Source organism: Mesitornis unicolor, unplaced genomic scaffold (genome assembly GCF_000695765.1).
Source record: "Mesitornis unicolor isolate BGI_N332 unplaced genomic scaffold, ASM69576v1 scaffold10445, whole genome shotgun sequence".
Lineage (NCBI taxonomy): Eukaryota > Metazoa > Chordata > Aves > Mesitornithiformes > Mesitornithidae > Mesitornis > Mesitornis unicolor.
Window position 1 is genome coordinate 1 of NW_010186157.1, and position 16,090 is coordinate 16,090.

Genomic DNA, 16,090 nt, shown 5'->3' on the forward strand with positions numbered 1-16,090 from the left:
CCCCTGGCAACGCGAAGCAGGCAGCGCGGCCTAAGCCCTCCCCTTAGCCGGGCAGCGGGGCCAAGGCAGGTTCGGGCGGACAGTCTGCGGGGCTGCTAGCTTTGGGGTCGCAATGGGGTCCCCTGGTTGGGGAAGAGGACCGTCTTTACCAAGGGATGATCACAGAAAAATTTTTTCCACTTCATTACACACCAAAACTTTATACACCTGAGAAAATTATCTCAAAAATTTTCTTATAAAAGAACCAACACATCTCAAAACAGAGGCTAGCAGAGCAGATGAAATTTGAACAGCAGCATACTCTTACTTAAGCAGAGTTTCCTCCTCTCCTCCCACAGGCCAGGACAAGCAGCCGGCCTTGATTAGTGCTAAAGCACCTTCAGCTGAAAGGGAACCTCCTCCTTCTAACCTCCCTTCCAAATAAAGTAGATAAACTTGGGAAGAGAGGAACTGCAGCTAGCAGTAAATCAAATTTTCTACCAGTGCTGCATATGGTTTGTTTTGCATACCCTGTGAGCTGCTTAATCGGGCTTACTCCAGTTCCCCTGAGGGTGGTGCAGTCTTGCAACATTTCTGTACCCACTCGCAAGTCAGAAAGTATCTCTACTTTCCTAAGAATACTGACTTATTCATGTTTTCCAGATAAGAAAATGGGAAAACTAGAGATAGTACTGTTTGGGGCTTTTTTTGTCCTCCTCTCTGTGTGCCTGACACCACTTCACTGCTGCCACCAAGGACAGAGAAGACCCCAGCCCAAGCACAGGGGTGCCAGTGTGGATTTAAAATGCTACCTTGCTAAAGCACAGAGCTAGACAATGCTATACCTCAGCTGGAATCTGCCACTAAACTCATAAAGGAGAAAAACCACCTAATGTGAGGAACTAGTGCTGGGAATAGACCAGGGTAAATGGAGACCCACACAGGGCTGAGGCGGTGCAGCACAGGCGATGGAAACCACCTGCCTCCATCTCAGGCCGCATCTGGGGAAAGACAGAATCGTGTGAGGTGATGACAGCTACCTGGGGGCACGTTTTCACTTTGCTCTCACAGGCGAAGCAACACAGGGTGGCATAGAGGGTATAAAAATGGACTTCTTGAGGTCTGCCTATGCAAATGCTTTTACTGTTGGCTTTAGTACTTGAGGAGCTACAGGGGTGGCTTCTGTGAGAACCTGCTCAAAGCTTTCCCTATGTCCAACAGCCAGTGCCACCTGGCTCCAAGACAGACCTGCCCCTGGCCAAGGCCAAGCCAGTCGGTGACAGTGATAGCATCTCTGGGATAACATATTTAAGAAAGGAGAAAAAAAAGCCACACAACAGCAATTGCAGCCAGAGACAGGATGGAGAATATGTGAGAGAAACAACACTGCAGACACCAAGGTCAGTGAAGAGGAGGTGGTCCAGGCACTGGAGCACAGACTCCCCTGCAGCCCATGGTGAAGAGCATGGTGAGGCAGGATGTCCCCTTGCAGCCTGTGGAGGACCCCACACCAGAGTAGGTAGATGCCCAAAGGAGGCTGTGACCCTGTAGGAAGCTGGTGCTGAAACAGGCTTCTGGCAGGACCAATGGACCCATAAGGGACCCACACTGGAGCAGTTCGTGAAAATCCGTAGCCTGTGGGAAGGACTTGTTAGAGAAGTTTGTGGAGGACTGCCTGCTGTGGGAGGGACCCCACGCTGGAGCAGGGGAAGAGTGTGAGGAGTCCTCCCCCTGACGAGGAAGCAGCAGCAGAAACGATGTGTGATGAACTGACCACAACCCCCATTCTCCATCCCCTTGTGCTACTCATAAGGGAGGTAGAGAAATTAGGAGTAAAGGGAAGCCTAGGAATAAGGGAGGGGTGGAGAAAGGTGCATTTAAGATTTGGTTTTATTTCTCATCATTCTACTGTGATTTGATTGGTAATAAATAAAACTAATTTCCCCAAATTGAGTCTGTTTTGCCCATGACAGTAACCAGTGAATGATCTCGCTGTGCCCTTATTTCAACCCATGAGCTTTTTGTTACACTTTCTCTCTCCTGTCCAGCTGAGGAGGGAAGTGATAGAGCGGCTTTGCTGAGCACCTGGCATCCAACCAGGGTCAACCCACCATAGAGACAGCCCCTGAGCCCACTGACTGCTGCCTGGGAGGAGGGACTCTCTTTGTATGGTGCTAAACTCCCAAAAGGAGCCAAACAAGAAAGCAGCCAGACAAAAAGAGCAGGGAACTTGGCCAGGGGCGGACTGTGCACCCAGGCTGTCCCCATATGGCTTGGAGAGAAATGCCCAGGCAAACCCTCATTCTCAGTTTAATTCCATTCAGTTCCCAAGGCAAAGTTTATTCCAAAGTGATACAAACCTCAATTAACACAAAGCCTTAATAGTTCTATAAGGATAATGTTCCAGACCTTTTTTTTTCCCCTCATCTTTGTTTGTGACTGCTCTATTACATGAGGTACCTCTGGCTAGGGAAGCAAACCAAAAGTTTTTAGAATTTCAAACACGAGACTCAGTGGCACTGGATCAAAGCTGCTACCACTGCATGGTGCAAAATGCTGATGCAGTGTAAACTCATTCTGCAATTCAAATCTATTAAGTATTTTTGACAGGTTAAATTTGTGCTAGTGGTTTTACGTAAAACCAGCATAAATCTGGCACAGGTTTTATTGACCTCTGCAAAAATTGGACAAAAATATCATGCTGGATTTGTCCGGCATCTGACTACAACCTAATCTGTCCTACTATCAGAGCAGTGTGCAGATGCAGGATTGCGAAACTGTCCAAACTGTCTTCAGCACTAACTTTCTTGAGTGCACTTCCCCATTGCTAGTCCTGCAGTGCCACGGCTGGTTCAGTAGCGATACTTCAGCCACTTCTACAGCCTTGGTGATGGGGAGAGAATGCTCATACAGCTGTATCTTACCATAGATCTATCAAATTATTTTGCTTTAAAAAATAAAATGCTGAATCTGATGAACTGTAGCAAAACTAGCATGAAAAGGGGCAAGAAAAAAAGGCTGAAGAGAAGCAGAAGTTTCATAGAGCACTCAGAAAAAGAGTAGAGCGGTCTGAGGGGGTGCAGTACCTGCTCTTCAAGCCATTTGACTAAGAAGTGTCTTGTTACCATGGATGCTAATCATTTAAAATGCTTTAGGCTTGTTTGCTAAATACTACAGGTAGAGTTCTCAAAAGAAGTTCATATTCCTTTTTCCTTAACAGGGGCAGGAAATAATGACTTAGGAAAGGTTACTCCAAGATTTTTAGTTAAAAATAACTTCAAGGAGTTATTTTCCTGAATGAGATTCTTCACGTTGTTTTACAGAAAATAGATGGACAGGATGTTCTCAGCCTTTCTGAGCAAAGAATGAGGCAGAATCTCTTGAGTCTGTGTAACTAATAAAGTCACTCTAATTTTTAAAACAGAAAATAACAGTTAAAAAAATTACTACGATCTTTCCCTTCCTTGAAAGAGTTCAGTGCTGATGAAAGACGCTAAAACTGATCTGGGATACAAAACCCCAATTCCAGTAGCCAGGACACTCGAAAATCAGACCTAACAATTGAGATAGGTCTGCAAGTTCCTAAATAGCTGCTATGAATTTAATTTGCTGTAAGTAAATGAGAATGCATGTGTCAGCATAATTTCAAAGCTAAAAGTCACACTGATGTGGATAGCTTTCCCCTCACTCAGAGACATCAGTTCTATATTCTGGGGGATGGATGGATGGATGGATGGACGGACATCAATTGTTCCGTGTACCCCAGTGGTTCCATGTTTCCAGGTATTTGAACCAGAGGCTCCCTAGCAAGTGACACAAATTAGCTCAGATTGCCTTTCAAAGTCCTTAGTATGCCACAGACTAAAATGACATTTCTGTATTCATATCTGCATTTTGCTAGCAAATAGACTTATGAGAACTTAAAAAGAAAACTGAAATGAGTAGCATAAAACAAGAGCCTCTCTTAAAAACAAAACAAAAATAAACCCAAAAACCAAACCAAACCAAACCAAACCAAAACAAAAACCTCCCACAAAACCAAAAACCAAAAAAAACCCCAGCTTACTGAAGCCAGAAGGAGCACTGCAAGAGTGATATACACAGATGCACACACATTGTAATAAACTTGATCTAGGAAGAGGTCCCTAAACCACTATTTCATAACACATTTACAGACTTCAAGGTGGAAAAGTTAAAAATAGGCTTATATGGGAAAATGGAGAGACAACATCATTAATACGATTAAGATGTGTGTGTGCATAAATTGTGTCTGATACCAGTTATTATTGCAAATCTGACAGTGAACAGGCTTAAGAAGGATTAACTATTCTGATTAGGTCTAGCTGTTCCTCTGTCTAACCAAAATGGGATACCTTGCCATCCCCCTCCCCTGGCCCAAAACAGTTTAACGCCATTATCATCCCATTGAATTTGCACAGCTCAGCTAAACTGATGGAGACATCTTGTAGGGTCAGCACATGTTCTGAAGGAAATAAGGCAGCTGGTTTTACAATCCTGGACTTCCCACACTGGGACAAAGCAGGGTGGTGAAAATGCAATGTGCACATAGGGGAACTAATTGGACTTGGGAAAGAAGTGAGATTTTAAGACAGAATCTGTTTAAGCATTATTTACCCTACGTACATATTTCAGGTTTGAGCAAGTAATTTCCCAGAACCGTCAGAGAAAAAGAAATCGCTTCTGGAGAGTCAGAACTGTGGATCCAACACATCCCAAAGCGTAGCTGTAATTCAGGATTGCTGGAAATCAAGAACACAGTCAATTTCAGATACATGGGGATACTTTTTTTTTTTTCATGTAAAGATGCAAGAGCCCTCCCAGTAAGCTGTAGGCCCTTCTCAGCCTGGAGGAATTTGAACTTTATCTGCCTCCTAATTCCCTAGCCTTAGGCCACGGGTTGAAACAGGGCCATGATGCAGATAACACATGCAGGGATCCTTCAGTCAGCTTAAGGGAGCACTTCTGGACCCTAACCTTTTTTCCAGAATTGTTTTGAATTTTACAAACACAGATCCTAGACCAAAATAACAATTACATATGTACATAAGCCGTCTAGGACCAGAACCTAATACATTTCCTGATCTATGACAGCTAAGACATTTTCTTGGGAAGTGGGAGATAAGAGCTGAAACCTATTCCAGGCCATGAATGGGTGTTAAAAGCCAGTTCTCAGTTTCCTGAACAACCTTTCTATACACACCATCACTGAAGGAAAGCATGCATTCACCAGTTTGCAGGTCCTTCTCTGCTGCATTATTTTAATATACACAAGCATTTTAAAGACTGAGCCTTGCTCAGTTATTTCAAGGAAACTCCATGTGCCCCCAGCACAGTATTCTGTACGATAACAGGTAAGGGGCAGAAAGCTTTTCTCTGCAGGTGCCTGGATTTCAGGGGTCAGAGTCTGGAGATGTTCCTGTGCCTTGTGTCAGTATTGAGTAGCATTACACTGAGTACACAGGGTTTCTGCACAGCCACTTCCATACACAGAACAGAAGGCCTGGATGCCTTCTGCCTCTACTCCATCATCCATCTGCCTAGGTGTCAGGCACTGTATCTCCAAATTTTGTAACAACCAAGTCCTCCTTTAAAATTAATACCACAATTGCAGACAAAACTCAGTGTGAACTGCACGTTGAAAGATGCAACTAACTGTATCATCGGGCCCTTTATCAGTAATAGTCACTTAGAAAGCATCAGCCTTACCATGACAGTATGAGAGTAACCGATCAGTTAACATTAAGAAAGCAAAGAAAAAAACCTGTAATATATACCTTGATATATCTTACCTTAGTCTGTTCAGCTCTAAATCTTTCACTTCATTAAAGACTTGGAGGAAGTTAAGTGGAATCCCAAGAAAGACAAAAAAAATCCCTACAAGCATGAAAAATTCTTCACAGGATGTTTGAAAGACTACAATTATTTAGCTTACTGAAAAATGCTAAAATAAAAGCAGCATAGAAGTACTGAATATGTTTACTCATTGTCCATGATCATAAGATGACATTTTATAGGTTTTTTTCCCAGTGGAAACAAAGCCAACGGAGCCAAACCTCAAAAAGAAGAGTAAATAAACTCCCTTCTTACAATGTATCTGCAGAATTCACAGCTGTAAAGCTGAGCCAAAATCACAGAACGTGGGTTAATTAATCTATATGAATTTATTTAAGTGGCCTTTTAATTTCCAGGATAATAGAAACAGAAATATATCTGTATCAACTAGAATAAAAACAGACATTTTGAAAACCTGGTTTAAGAGAAAAAAAAAACCAAAATAAACCAAAACAAAACCAACAAAAGAAGGAAACATAGACAAGCCATGGTATAGGAAATTATTTTTCCCACATACTTTCTGCCACTGCCATACTAGAAAGAAATAAAAGAACCATTTTAACCAGCACATTTTCATAGATTTATTTTAAAGTCCTTAGGTAAGTCCTAGGTGATTCTGAACCTGCATTTTTGCATTAAATAAAAATAATCCTAAACTTTTGTTCTGTAATTTTGGGTAAACAGAAGGCTTGTAAACAGGCTGTTTAATGAAAAAACTAACAGTCCTGTACAAACTTCCATTTTGGAATTTATATTTTAGACATTTTTTGTAGATTACAACATTTCATGTGGTAATATTCATGCAATAGAGTGAACATTTTTCCTACACTGCCTGACAGAGTACAGGAGATAAAATATGCTTCACAGGGAACAAGTAGTTAAGCAATTCAACCATGAATGCAAATACACTTCAAACTTTGAAGGAACTATTTCAACAACAGTTAGGGTCTAAGGGGCATCAGGAACATGTGTAAAAAAGTGACTTGGAAATATTTTAGTTACAGCAACTGTAACACTAAAATATTTCCATTTTTGCTGAGAACACATGGAGCGCCTGTCAGTTTGGGAAGTGATCCTGATAAAGCCATCAGCTGCACCAACCTTAATAAGCTATTACCAGATACATTTTAAGAGATTCTCAATGCTTTTTAAGGTTTTGAAATTTGAACAATATTAGTAGAATAACAAGGTAGAAACTTCCCTAATACTGCCCTGTCTTGATGAAGAGGAACATTCTATGATACCCGTATCTTGCATCTGTATCTTGCAAAACCTCATTGGATAAATAAGCTTTATAGATTTCTGTATAAAATCTGTTTCAGAGAAAAAAAATAGTCCAGGAACTAAGACTTGAATTATTTTAAGGTGGTTTTCCCAGATATTGAAATAGTATAATAATGTTTGACTTTGCATAAAATTATAGAATTTATTTCAATATTCTTGCAACAGTTTCCAGTCATAAAATCAATTTATTTTCCACATCATTTTATTTTAATAAGCCTTATATACATACAGAATTATTGTATATATCTTATCTAATGAACTATCAAGGATTCAGACAGATGTATGTACTGGCTTTCAATGTGTCTGTGACATTACTTTTCCTTCTGTTTCACCACAAATGATAATCACTGCTATCACTGAAAAACTGATTTACAAATACAGTTGCTCAAAAGGTAGAATTAAAAAATAAAAAGTCAAAAGACATTGGTCTGTTGTGGTCCTCAGAATTACTGAAAATGGCCTTGTTTTTGCTATAAATATTCAAATGGCACATAATATTAAAATTTCAATAATTTGGTTATACAATTCAGTAGCTCTTGAGTTATGCCATTTAGAGCAATCAGTTGTAACAGAGATGTACAGAAGCAACTTTCTCGAATACTCAATAAATTATGCTGTATTATAGCATATGCTATTGGTATAACATATGCTTTATGTTGTATAACAGTAAATTCCACTGCACCTGCTGCCACTTCATGAAGCTATACTACATAAGTAATTAACACTGAGTATCTAAAAAAAACATTTCCTATTTTCGACTAAAATGTAGCTAACTCAACAGCAGAGCAAGAGGCCTCATCGGGATATCTGTCTGTGCTGCTACTTTGTGGCATGGGAAAATATAACACTGGCATTAGAGCACCATTTTTTTTTCATAGAATAAATCCAATTTTTACAAAAGCATAGCCAAACAACAAAAGCATGCTGCATATTCAGTTCTGTCTATAGATAGCACTTTGTAATTGCAGATACAGAAGTCAAGCAATTGAGTATTTGGAAGTTACAGCTGTGCATTCCCCACTAATTATGCAGGCACACTATACTGCCACATGAACTTCTCTTTGAGAGAGGCAAAAGATGAAAAGTGCTCACTTAATAAACTGGAGAATAGAACTAATTTAATTTCTTTCCTTCCCCCCCCCCCAGCATGACATCATGTCTTATATTACCACTCAAATGCTAATCTAATTACCTGTCTTATGGTACTCACGCAATCACCACCCTACACTTCGCAACAATCTCCAATAAGATGACTGAGCAAATACTGCTGCATCTCCTAAGCTACTTAGCATTTTGTAGGATTCTATCTACCATAACTTCAGAATATTAATTTTCACTGATCTGCATTGTGAGTTCCCAGAATTTACAGCTTGAAAGCAACCTGGACACAACACCACAGATTAATTACCAATGAAAAATGAAACCAGGTTTCTCAGCATGTGTAAGGACTGTGTAAGAGTCAAATATATTTTTCAAGGGTGGCCTCAACAGTGAAACAATCCTTTCTCTTCTTGTCCACCACACACTTTTAAACCTCTCCGGTAAATTAAGTCAGCACCTTACAAACCATCTGTCCACAGACAAAGCAGATTTTTTCCCCTAATTACTTTGCCTCCCTGAACAAGGCAGGAAGCTTGCACTGCACATATTCCACAACTTCCATCCTTTTGTTCTTGACTCAAAGTGATTGCTTCAAAGTGCATTTGAAATAAGTTAACAGCATTTTCACAGATGAGAAATCGAGGCTCCAGTGCTCAGATTCATCATACTGTTTTTGTATTTGATCAAAGCACCAAAGCTGGAGTCCTCCAAACTCTTGTCTGTCAGAGGGACCTTCAGCAGTCTGATCTTGAGCTCTCTTGACTGGATTTCTAATTTATGCAGTTTAATCGGGTGCCTAAAGATAAGCATGAATGCATCCTTTAGGAGTACCAACTCAGAGATACAAAGGAGATGAGAACACCAAAGCCAGGTCTCAAAAGTAGAACCCTACCTACAATATTGCATTGCCTTCTGAAATACTTAGCATGTTAGTTTTTGAATACTTGACTTTGCAACTTTAAAACATTAATATACTTTCAGATGTAAGAACACAAATGATCAAAATCATCAGCAGTTGGAGTATTTTTATGCACTGTATACATCCTTATTGTATGAACACAATAAGCAGCAGCTGATTCTCTCCACTTCAGAAGACACATTTTGCCAGTGATTTCACTGACCAGAAGGGGAATCCAATTTGATTTTCAAAGCCTGAAATAGGTACAAAATATTGCCCCATTTTACCCCTCCCACTTCTTTGGGCCTGACAAAGCTTACCCTTGTCTTAGGTTAATTGCAAGCACAGAAGTCTTCCTAAATCCACTTTCATTCTAATTCCCTTGCTGTAGCACCACTTTCAGAATGTACTCAAATAAGGCCACTTCTGTGCCCTCCTTTTCATTGTGTAAGCTGCATGTAAAATGGAAAAGGAAGTTTCTCTGCTGTCTACTCCTGTTCTCTATAACATAGCCACTTTGGCTACCAGGGGCAAATTCACCTCATTTTAGCGGCTCTAGACAAGAGCTAGTCAGACTCTATGGGTAATTTTGCCACCATTTTCTAACAAAGCTGTGGTTATCACTGGCATTGCATCAGTCCCCTATCAAAGGCCCTATTTCAAAACAAAGAAGTACTTTAAGACTTGACAGAATCTATTTTTAATTTTCCTTCATAAATTTCCACTTTCATTTCACTTCACTCTGAAAAAAAAACCACTAAATAGCGCTAAATTTTCCCAAAAATTCTGAGTAATTTGAGAGTAGGGTAGAAGAGAAGAAATGGGCATCTAACAACTACAATTAGCAGCAACCTGTATGGCGTATGCTTCTCTAGCATATACTTCTCAGTCCAACTGGGACTGTATTTCCCCTGTGAAAATTATGGCATCATTCCTAAAAAAACCAAATACATTCGACAAAGAGAACTATCACAACAGAAAGGTTGTCATGCTTGAACCATAAACACTGTTGACAGGCCACCTTTAATTCAAATCTGTATTAAATTTAAAATACAATTAATGTAACTGGTTGGGTTGGTTGGTTTATTTCTTTGGGGGTTATTTTTGTTTGCTTTTTTTTGGTAGAGGTCCTTAAATAAACAGTATCTTCCATATTTTTAAAGTGAGGTTATCCTTTCTCCTACTAATCTTCCCACCAGATGGGACAACTCCCTCCTACAGGAAAACTGGCTAGTAACATCCACTCATATTTCAAAATTAAAATTTAATTTTAAAATTCAAAATTAATATTTACAAGGCATCACTCCAGCACGTTTAGTGTACAGTGAACTATACTCGAAACATCAAACGCTATTTGTCCATGGACACAAGAAAAAAGTAAGAAAGTTTCTATAATAAAGTCTTGGTAGAAGTCAACTCAACTTTCAACAGTTTTAAAATATGATCCTGCAATGGACTGCAAAGAATCTGTTCAGAATTAATTTGTGCATTCTCCAAAATATTAACTTTCATGCAATGCAGGGCATGTGGAGCAGAAATTACACTGAAATAAGCAAATACATGCTAATGTGGGATTAAGGAAATGGCTTCTGAAGCAGATTTTTCACTTGTTAGCCATAAGCTGTCATACCCACCAATGAAGACAACTAAATGAATGTTCATCTTAAACATCTGCTGAAATTGGATATTAGAAAACCAAAATATATCGAAATGCAGATTGATTTATGTATACAGTTTGTAAACTTTTGCACAACAATAAAGTCTTTTGTGGGACAAAACCAACAAATCACTTGGGAGGAAAAAGTGCAAACAAAAAAGAATCTCTGCTGAAGCCTACCATGGAACAGAGGAATTAATTAAAATTCAGACTGAATCTCTCTTTCCAAATTTAGGATCCATTTCACTACAGAGCAGCATCAAACTGAACTACCCCGTATTTTCCACTTACCATCCATTCAGGTTCAGAAGCCTGAATTTTTTCACCTTGTCCAGGTTTTAGGCCAACCTGAGTGTCAGATTTCAGTGTTCTCAAACTACAGAGAGGTGAGGGATGAAACTTGTTCAGGGCTTGATGAAATGGAACAGTATATTCCCATTTTTTATCTCCTGTTAATTTTCTATAGTTTAGATCACCTTTGAAAAGAAGCAAGTTCGACTTCTGCAGATCAGCATACAAGTCAGGAGCAATGTCAGCCATACTGGCAAAGTCATGTGGCAAAGTCCAAAACATGTGATCACAGTAAACCCAAACTCCCTTTTTCAAATTGCCCTCCCAGTTTATCCCACATCTAGACATCCACATGTGATTGGCTGACTGCATTTGTTTAACAGTCCAGTTAAAATCATGCTTTGTGGTATCTGACACATACCATGGAATACTTTTTCCATGAAAATGGACTTCATCAGCTAGCTTTGACGATAGCAGGAAGTCAGCCAACACAAGATCACTTACAAGTTCAAATCCGGCATTATCCAGGATTATGTCAACTCTAACATTACGTTTTTCTGTATTTCTTTTGTTGACGTTTACAAGTAGTGACCAAAGCTTTTCCATATCATTCACTAAGATGTAAGGTATCATGTTTTCCAGGGATTGTAAAGGACTACATTTCTGAGAGCTGTCTTGACCCGCTGAAAAAGAAAGGTCACACTTATTGCCCCACAATGACACCTAAAAGGAGGAAAAAACAACAAAAAAAGTTTGCTAAGTCTCACTGTATTTACATTCTAAACTTGAAGTATACAAAAAAATCTTGTTTGTTTTTATTTTAGGGTCATGAAGGCTCTAACTCCACATTTTCCTCCAAGTTTTAACAAAGTTCAACTTCTTGTAGAGAAATCTTACTGCAGACAAGATTTTGAGGAAGAAACCAAACAATGTTCTGTATTCTGATGCATCAGAAATGTGCATCAGAAGCAATAAAGATGGGAAAACTCAAATCAACAAATACACTGACCACAAAGCTTAAACCACAAATATTCTCCACACTGTAATTCCAGAAAATATCAGTGGGAACACAGGAGGAGTAATAAAAGCAGGTTTATATTTTCATTACATACATCCAAGTAGGAACTTGTATTTTAAGTACAGGCTAATGAAGTCTTTATAAGGATTCATCAAATACTTGGTGTGCACTGTTGCCAGCTAATGGATTTATTTGTGATCCTGTGATATTTCATATTCTACCTAAAGAATTTTCCAAGTATGATGCAGTTATAAAGCTTTTAAACCACTTCTGGCCCAGACTGATTTCTAACTTTTTTTCCAAAGAAGTCTAAAACTTTTTAGAGTGACAATAAATTGAACTGGTTTAAAATCTGATAGTTAAATAACAAAAAGGCCATCTGGAACTTAACTTAAAATGTTTTAAAGACACTGGTTATGGGGAGAATAAGCTCAGTTTTCAGATACACAATGAAGACCAGCAATATAATGGAAGTGTCACATTTAATACATGTAACCAAAATTTAAGTATTTCCAGAGTAGCAGCAATGCAGCATGGCTGTAAGGATTTCACTGCATTTTTACAAACAGAAGACATGTATTTTAATTTCCACATGAAGTTCAGATTCTTTACTGTTTTTGTTTGTTATATAGGAAAGAGATTTTAAATTCGTATATTAAGCACTACTACTTTACCTGCAATAGCTTAAAAAGTTCCTCCTGAAGTTGCTTTTTGTCTAGATCCTTGATGTTTTTTACAAGTTCCTGAAAGTAAGTGCATAAGGCAATAATAGCCTCTTGGGATTCAAAGAAATTTTGAGCCTTTCCTTCCTTAAATACGTCAAAGTTGTCAATAGGTGGGCTAAAAACAGGAGAACAAATATATCAACATACTTGCTACATTTTCCATGACAGCACATGAAGCACACCTGAAAATGCAAGCTGGGAGCTCAGCTTTTTTAGGCCATATTATGGGCCCTAGTTAAGATTTTCCACTTCTAATTTGTCATACTAGATTTTCACACATCTCAGTGACAGCCTGATATCGTATCTCACTAAAACAGAGAGTATACAAGACATCTTTATATTTCTAGCACTGTATTCTTAAAGTGAACAACTGTTCAGTTATAACAATTCTGGGAACTACATGTACAGTGACAGTTTTGAATTCCAGCCTTCATACATGGAGAATTAAAACTGTAACATAAAAGTGATCTAATGCAGTGAATCGCTGGCTCAATTTTAAGCATGTTTGTATGTGCTGAAGCGTGCCTCCCATACCAAAGTCTCTTTCGGTGATGTGAAGTTGTTCTTATGAAAGTTTTTAACTAGGACTTTAGAAAATTAACATAACAAAGATGACAAAATAATTCAGTTCTTATAATAAATTAAGAAATATAGACTCATATAAGTGTCATATTTGCAGGTACAGCTTTTGACAAATGATTGAACCTCCATCCAAGCATATGCTTAAAAGCAGCTAGATAATAAAGAAATTTAAATCTTACTAATGAAAAGTATCTGCTCAAGTTTTTTAAAGTGTAATCCAGAAGATCCATCTCACATTTGAAGTTTTTGCTACAAGAGTTGAAATTACACAATACACCAATAGAAACAAAGCCCCATTACTGTGTTTGCATCTCTGTAACACTAAGGGCAAACTCGGCACGCATGAAGCTTTCAATTTCTTTTGGCAGCAGCAGAAATTTAAACTGCTCATTCCTACCCCATTACAATGTTACTGGCACTTCTCCACAGCACCAGCGCAGCAAGTTTTTCCTGCCAAGTTATTTTTAACAGGATCAATTCCCAAAGTTTGATGAAACATATGGTCTGCAAACAGTGCTGTCACTAAGATGGTGCAGAATGAATAGGCGCTTGCTTAAGCTTGGTCTACTGCTATAATAAACAGCTCTCAAAGTTTAACTTCAGAATTCGAGCAGCAAAGCAAGTTAGAATGCCCAACAGATTAGTGGCTCTTGCATTCTATGTTTTAGGCTAACGTAGGTCTGAAGAGATAATTATGGACCAACAAGTCTATCAGAAATGATAACTTTCAAATCTCAGTGCGCTAGTCGGCAAGAAGGTCAAACTACAGAGACAAGCTTAAGAGTTTTTGTGTAGACCAAGTGACAGAAAGGGAAACAAAAAAAACCCAATAAGCTTCAAATTCTGTTGCATAGAAGAAAAAGTATTACTTTTAAATCTGAGGTGTGAGGCGAGGGAAAAGGAATACGGTAAAAACTTAAGATTTTTCTTTACCTTACTCCCCAACTGTCTTCCTTTCTCCTAAAATAAGAATGGGAAAGACTAACATTTTGCAGAATAATATACCAAGTTAGTAAATACTTACTTCTGTGCTAATGCTGCATGAATTCTTCGATACATATAACACTCTACATATAACCAAGGGGACTGAAACCAACTTGGTTCTCCATTTCCATTTGATAAATTTCGCTGGTAGTCTAGGTATTGGTTCCACAGTGCAGCATCAGGCAGCTCGTCTTCTAAAGGGGTCACTGGTTTGTCTGTTTGCAGTTCATTCCGCAGTTTGGAAAGAAAAGAAATAGCTCTCTTCTCTGCTTCAACACCCTTCTGAAATAAGCGGAGAACAAAAGTTCCTATTCTGAACATTTATTCCTGTAGAGACACAGATCAATTTTTCATGAAAGAAATAAGAGATCAGTTTTAATTGCCAAATATGAGTTCCCGACAAATCAGAGCTCGACTCAGTCAAACACATTTTGGTGAATGAAGCTCATTTTACACCTAACATCCTAAAATGAATCATTCATGGGACTCTGTTAGATTGGACTTTTTGCTCATTAGAGAGGAACAAAATATTGAAACACTGCCATCTTCAGAAGATGCTACAGTCTACTAAACGCTGCATCAACACAAAAACCTGAGAAACCAAAGGAGTTGCTGAACAGATAAATGAGAAAAAGGTTAGAAAGGTGAGTTATGAAATTAATTAAAAAGCTACAAGAAAGAGATTATACAGAAAAAAACCCAAAACCAAAGATTACGACAGACAAGTAACAACTGTAATAAGAAACCAGTAAAAAAATCAGGCAGAGAAGGGGTCTCAAGTGTTAGGGAGCAGGGGGGGAAGAGACCATGTTCTTACCTCACCATGTTCTTCAAAGAATTCATTTTTATGTCGGTGCAGAGTATCAATAACTCTCGTAAGGATCTGGGGCAGTCTGTCTTTAATTGTAAAATATGCAAAGGAACTAAAAAAAAGATAAAAATTTTACTATTGAGAGGAAACAATGAAATACTTCTCTTTTTTTAAGTAAATGCAAGATCTTAAAACTAACTTTATGTGCCCTTAAAGCTGTGGAAACCAATCTAAAAAAAATTTTAAAAAAATCTCAAACTGGTCAGGTTCTTCATTCTTTGAAGAAAAAGATAAAAGGCATTCTTTCCAGGGGAAAAAATGTTAAGCGACTGGCCCTGCCTTAAGAGTGAAAATTGTAGTTAATTCTAGGCTAACATGCATTCTGTAGTTGCTCAGTTACCCAGTCAAAGTCAACGAAATTTAAAATTAAAAGCACAATTTTTGAAGTGTTTTTTGTACCACTAACCTTTACAACAAAATTCACACTACTTGCTCACTATATACTTGAGTTACATTTTCCCAAAACGCTTTTTTTTTTTTTTTTTTTTGAGATTAACAAAGCGCAAAACATGACCAACCCTACAGAGAGCTTGAAGAATAGCTTTTATTTAAATGTTTCTATCTCGTCAGTCGGAAACCCAGTCTCGGTGCCTCAGAACTGAACCCACTACTTAACAGTGAACTGGAAAAAAAAAAACAACCTATGGAAAACACCAACACAAATCACGCCCTCCCAAGACCGATGCCGGTCAGGAACAGGCGGGGACAACCGCAGCAGCATGCGGGGGCAAGGCGAGGAAACGCCAATCCAAGGGGCTGACCGCCCCTGCGGCGACGGCGGCTTGGAGGCGGCAGCGGAGAGCCCACAGCGCCGCCTCCCGGTGCCGCGGCACCCGACCAAGTGGGC

The 16,090-nt window shown here is 38.9% G+C and overlaps 1 protein-coding gene across 1 annotated transcript; it reads right to left on the reverse strand.

Annotated features, from left to right (window-relative positions):
- Nucleotides 1-10,836: 10,836 nt before the first annotated feature.
- On the reverse strand, nt 10,837-15,964 carry LOC104534959 (chromosome unknown open reading frame, human C6orf211). Its single transcript, XM_010185061.1, has 5 exons — nt 15,885-15,964; nt 15,190-15,295; nt 14,413-14,654; nt 12,756-12,921; nt 10,837-11,786 (listed from the first exon to the last, which is right to left on the reverse strand). The coding sequence occupies exons 1-5, from the start codon at nt 15,962-15,964 to the stop codon at nt 11,019-11,021; spliced, it is 1,362 nt and encodes a 453-aa protein (XP_010183363.1). The 3' UTR covers nt 10,837-11,018.
- Nucleotides 15,965-16,090: the final 126 nt, after the last annotated feature.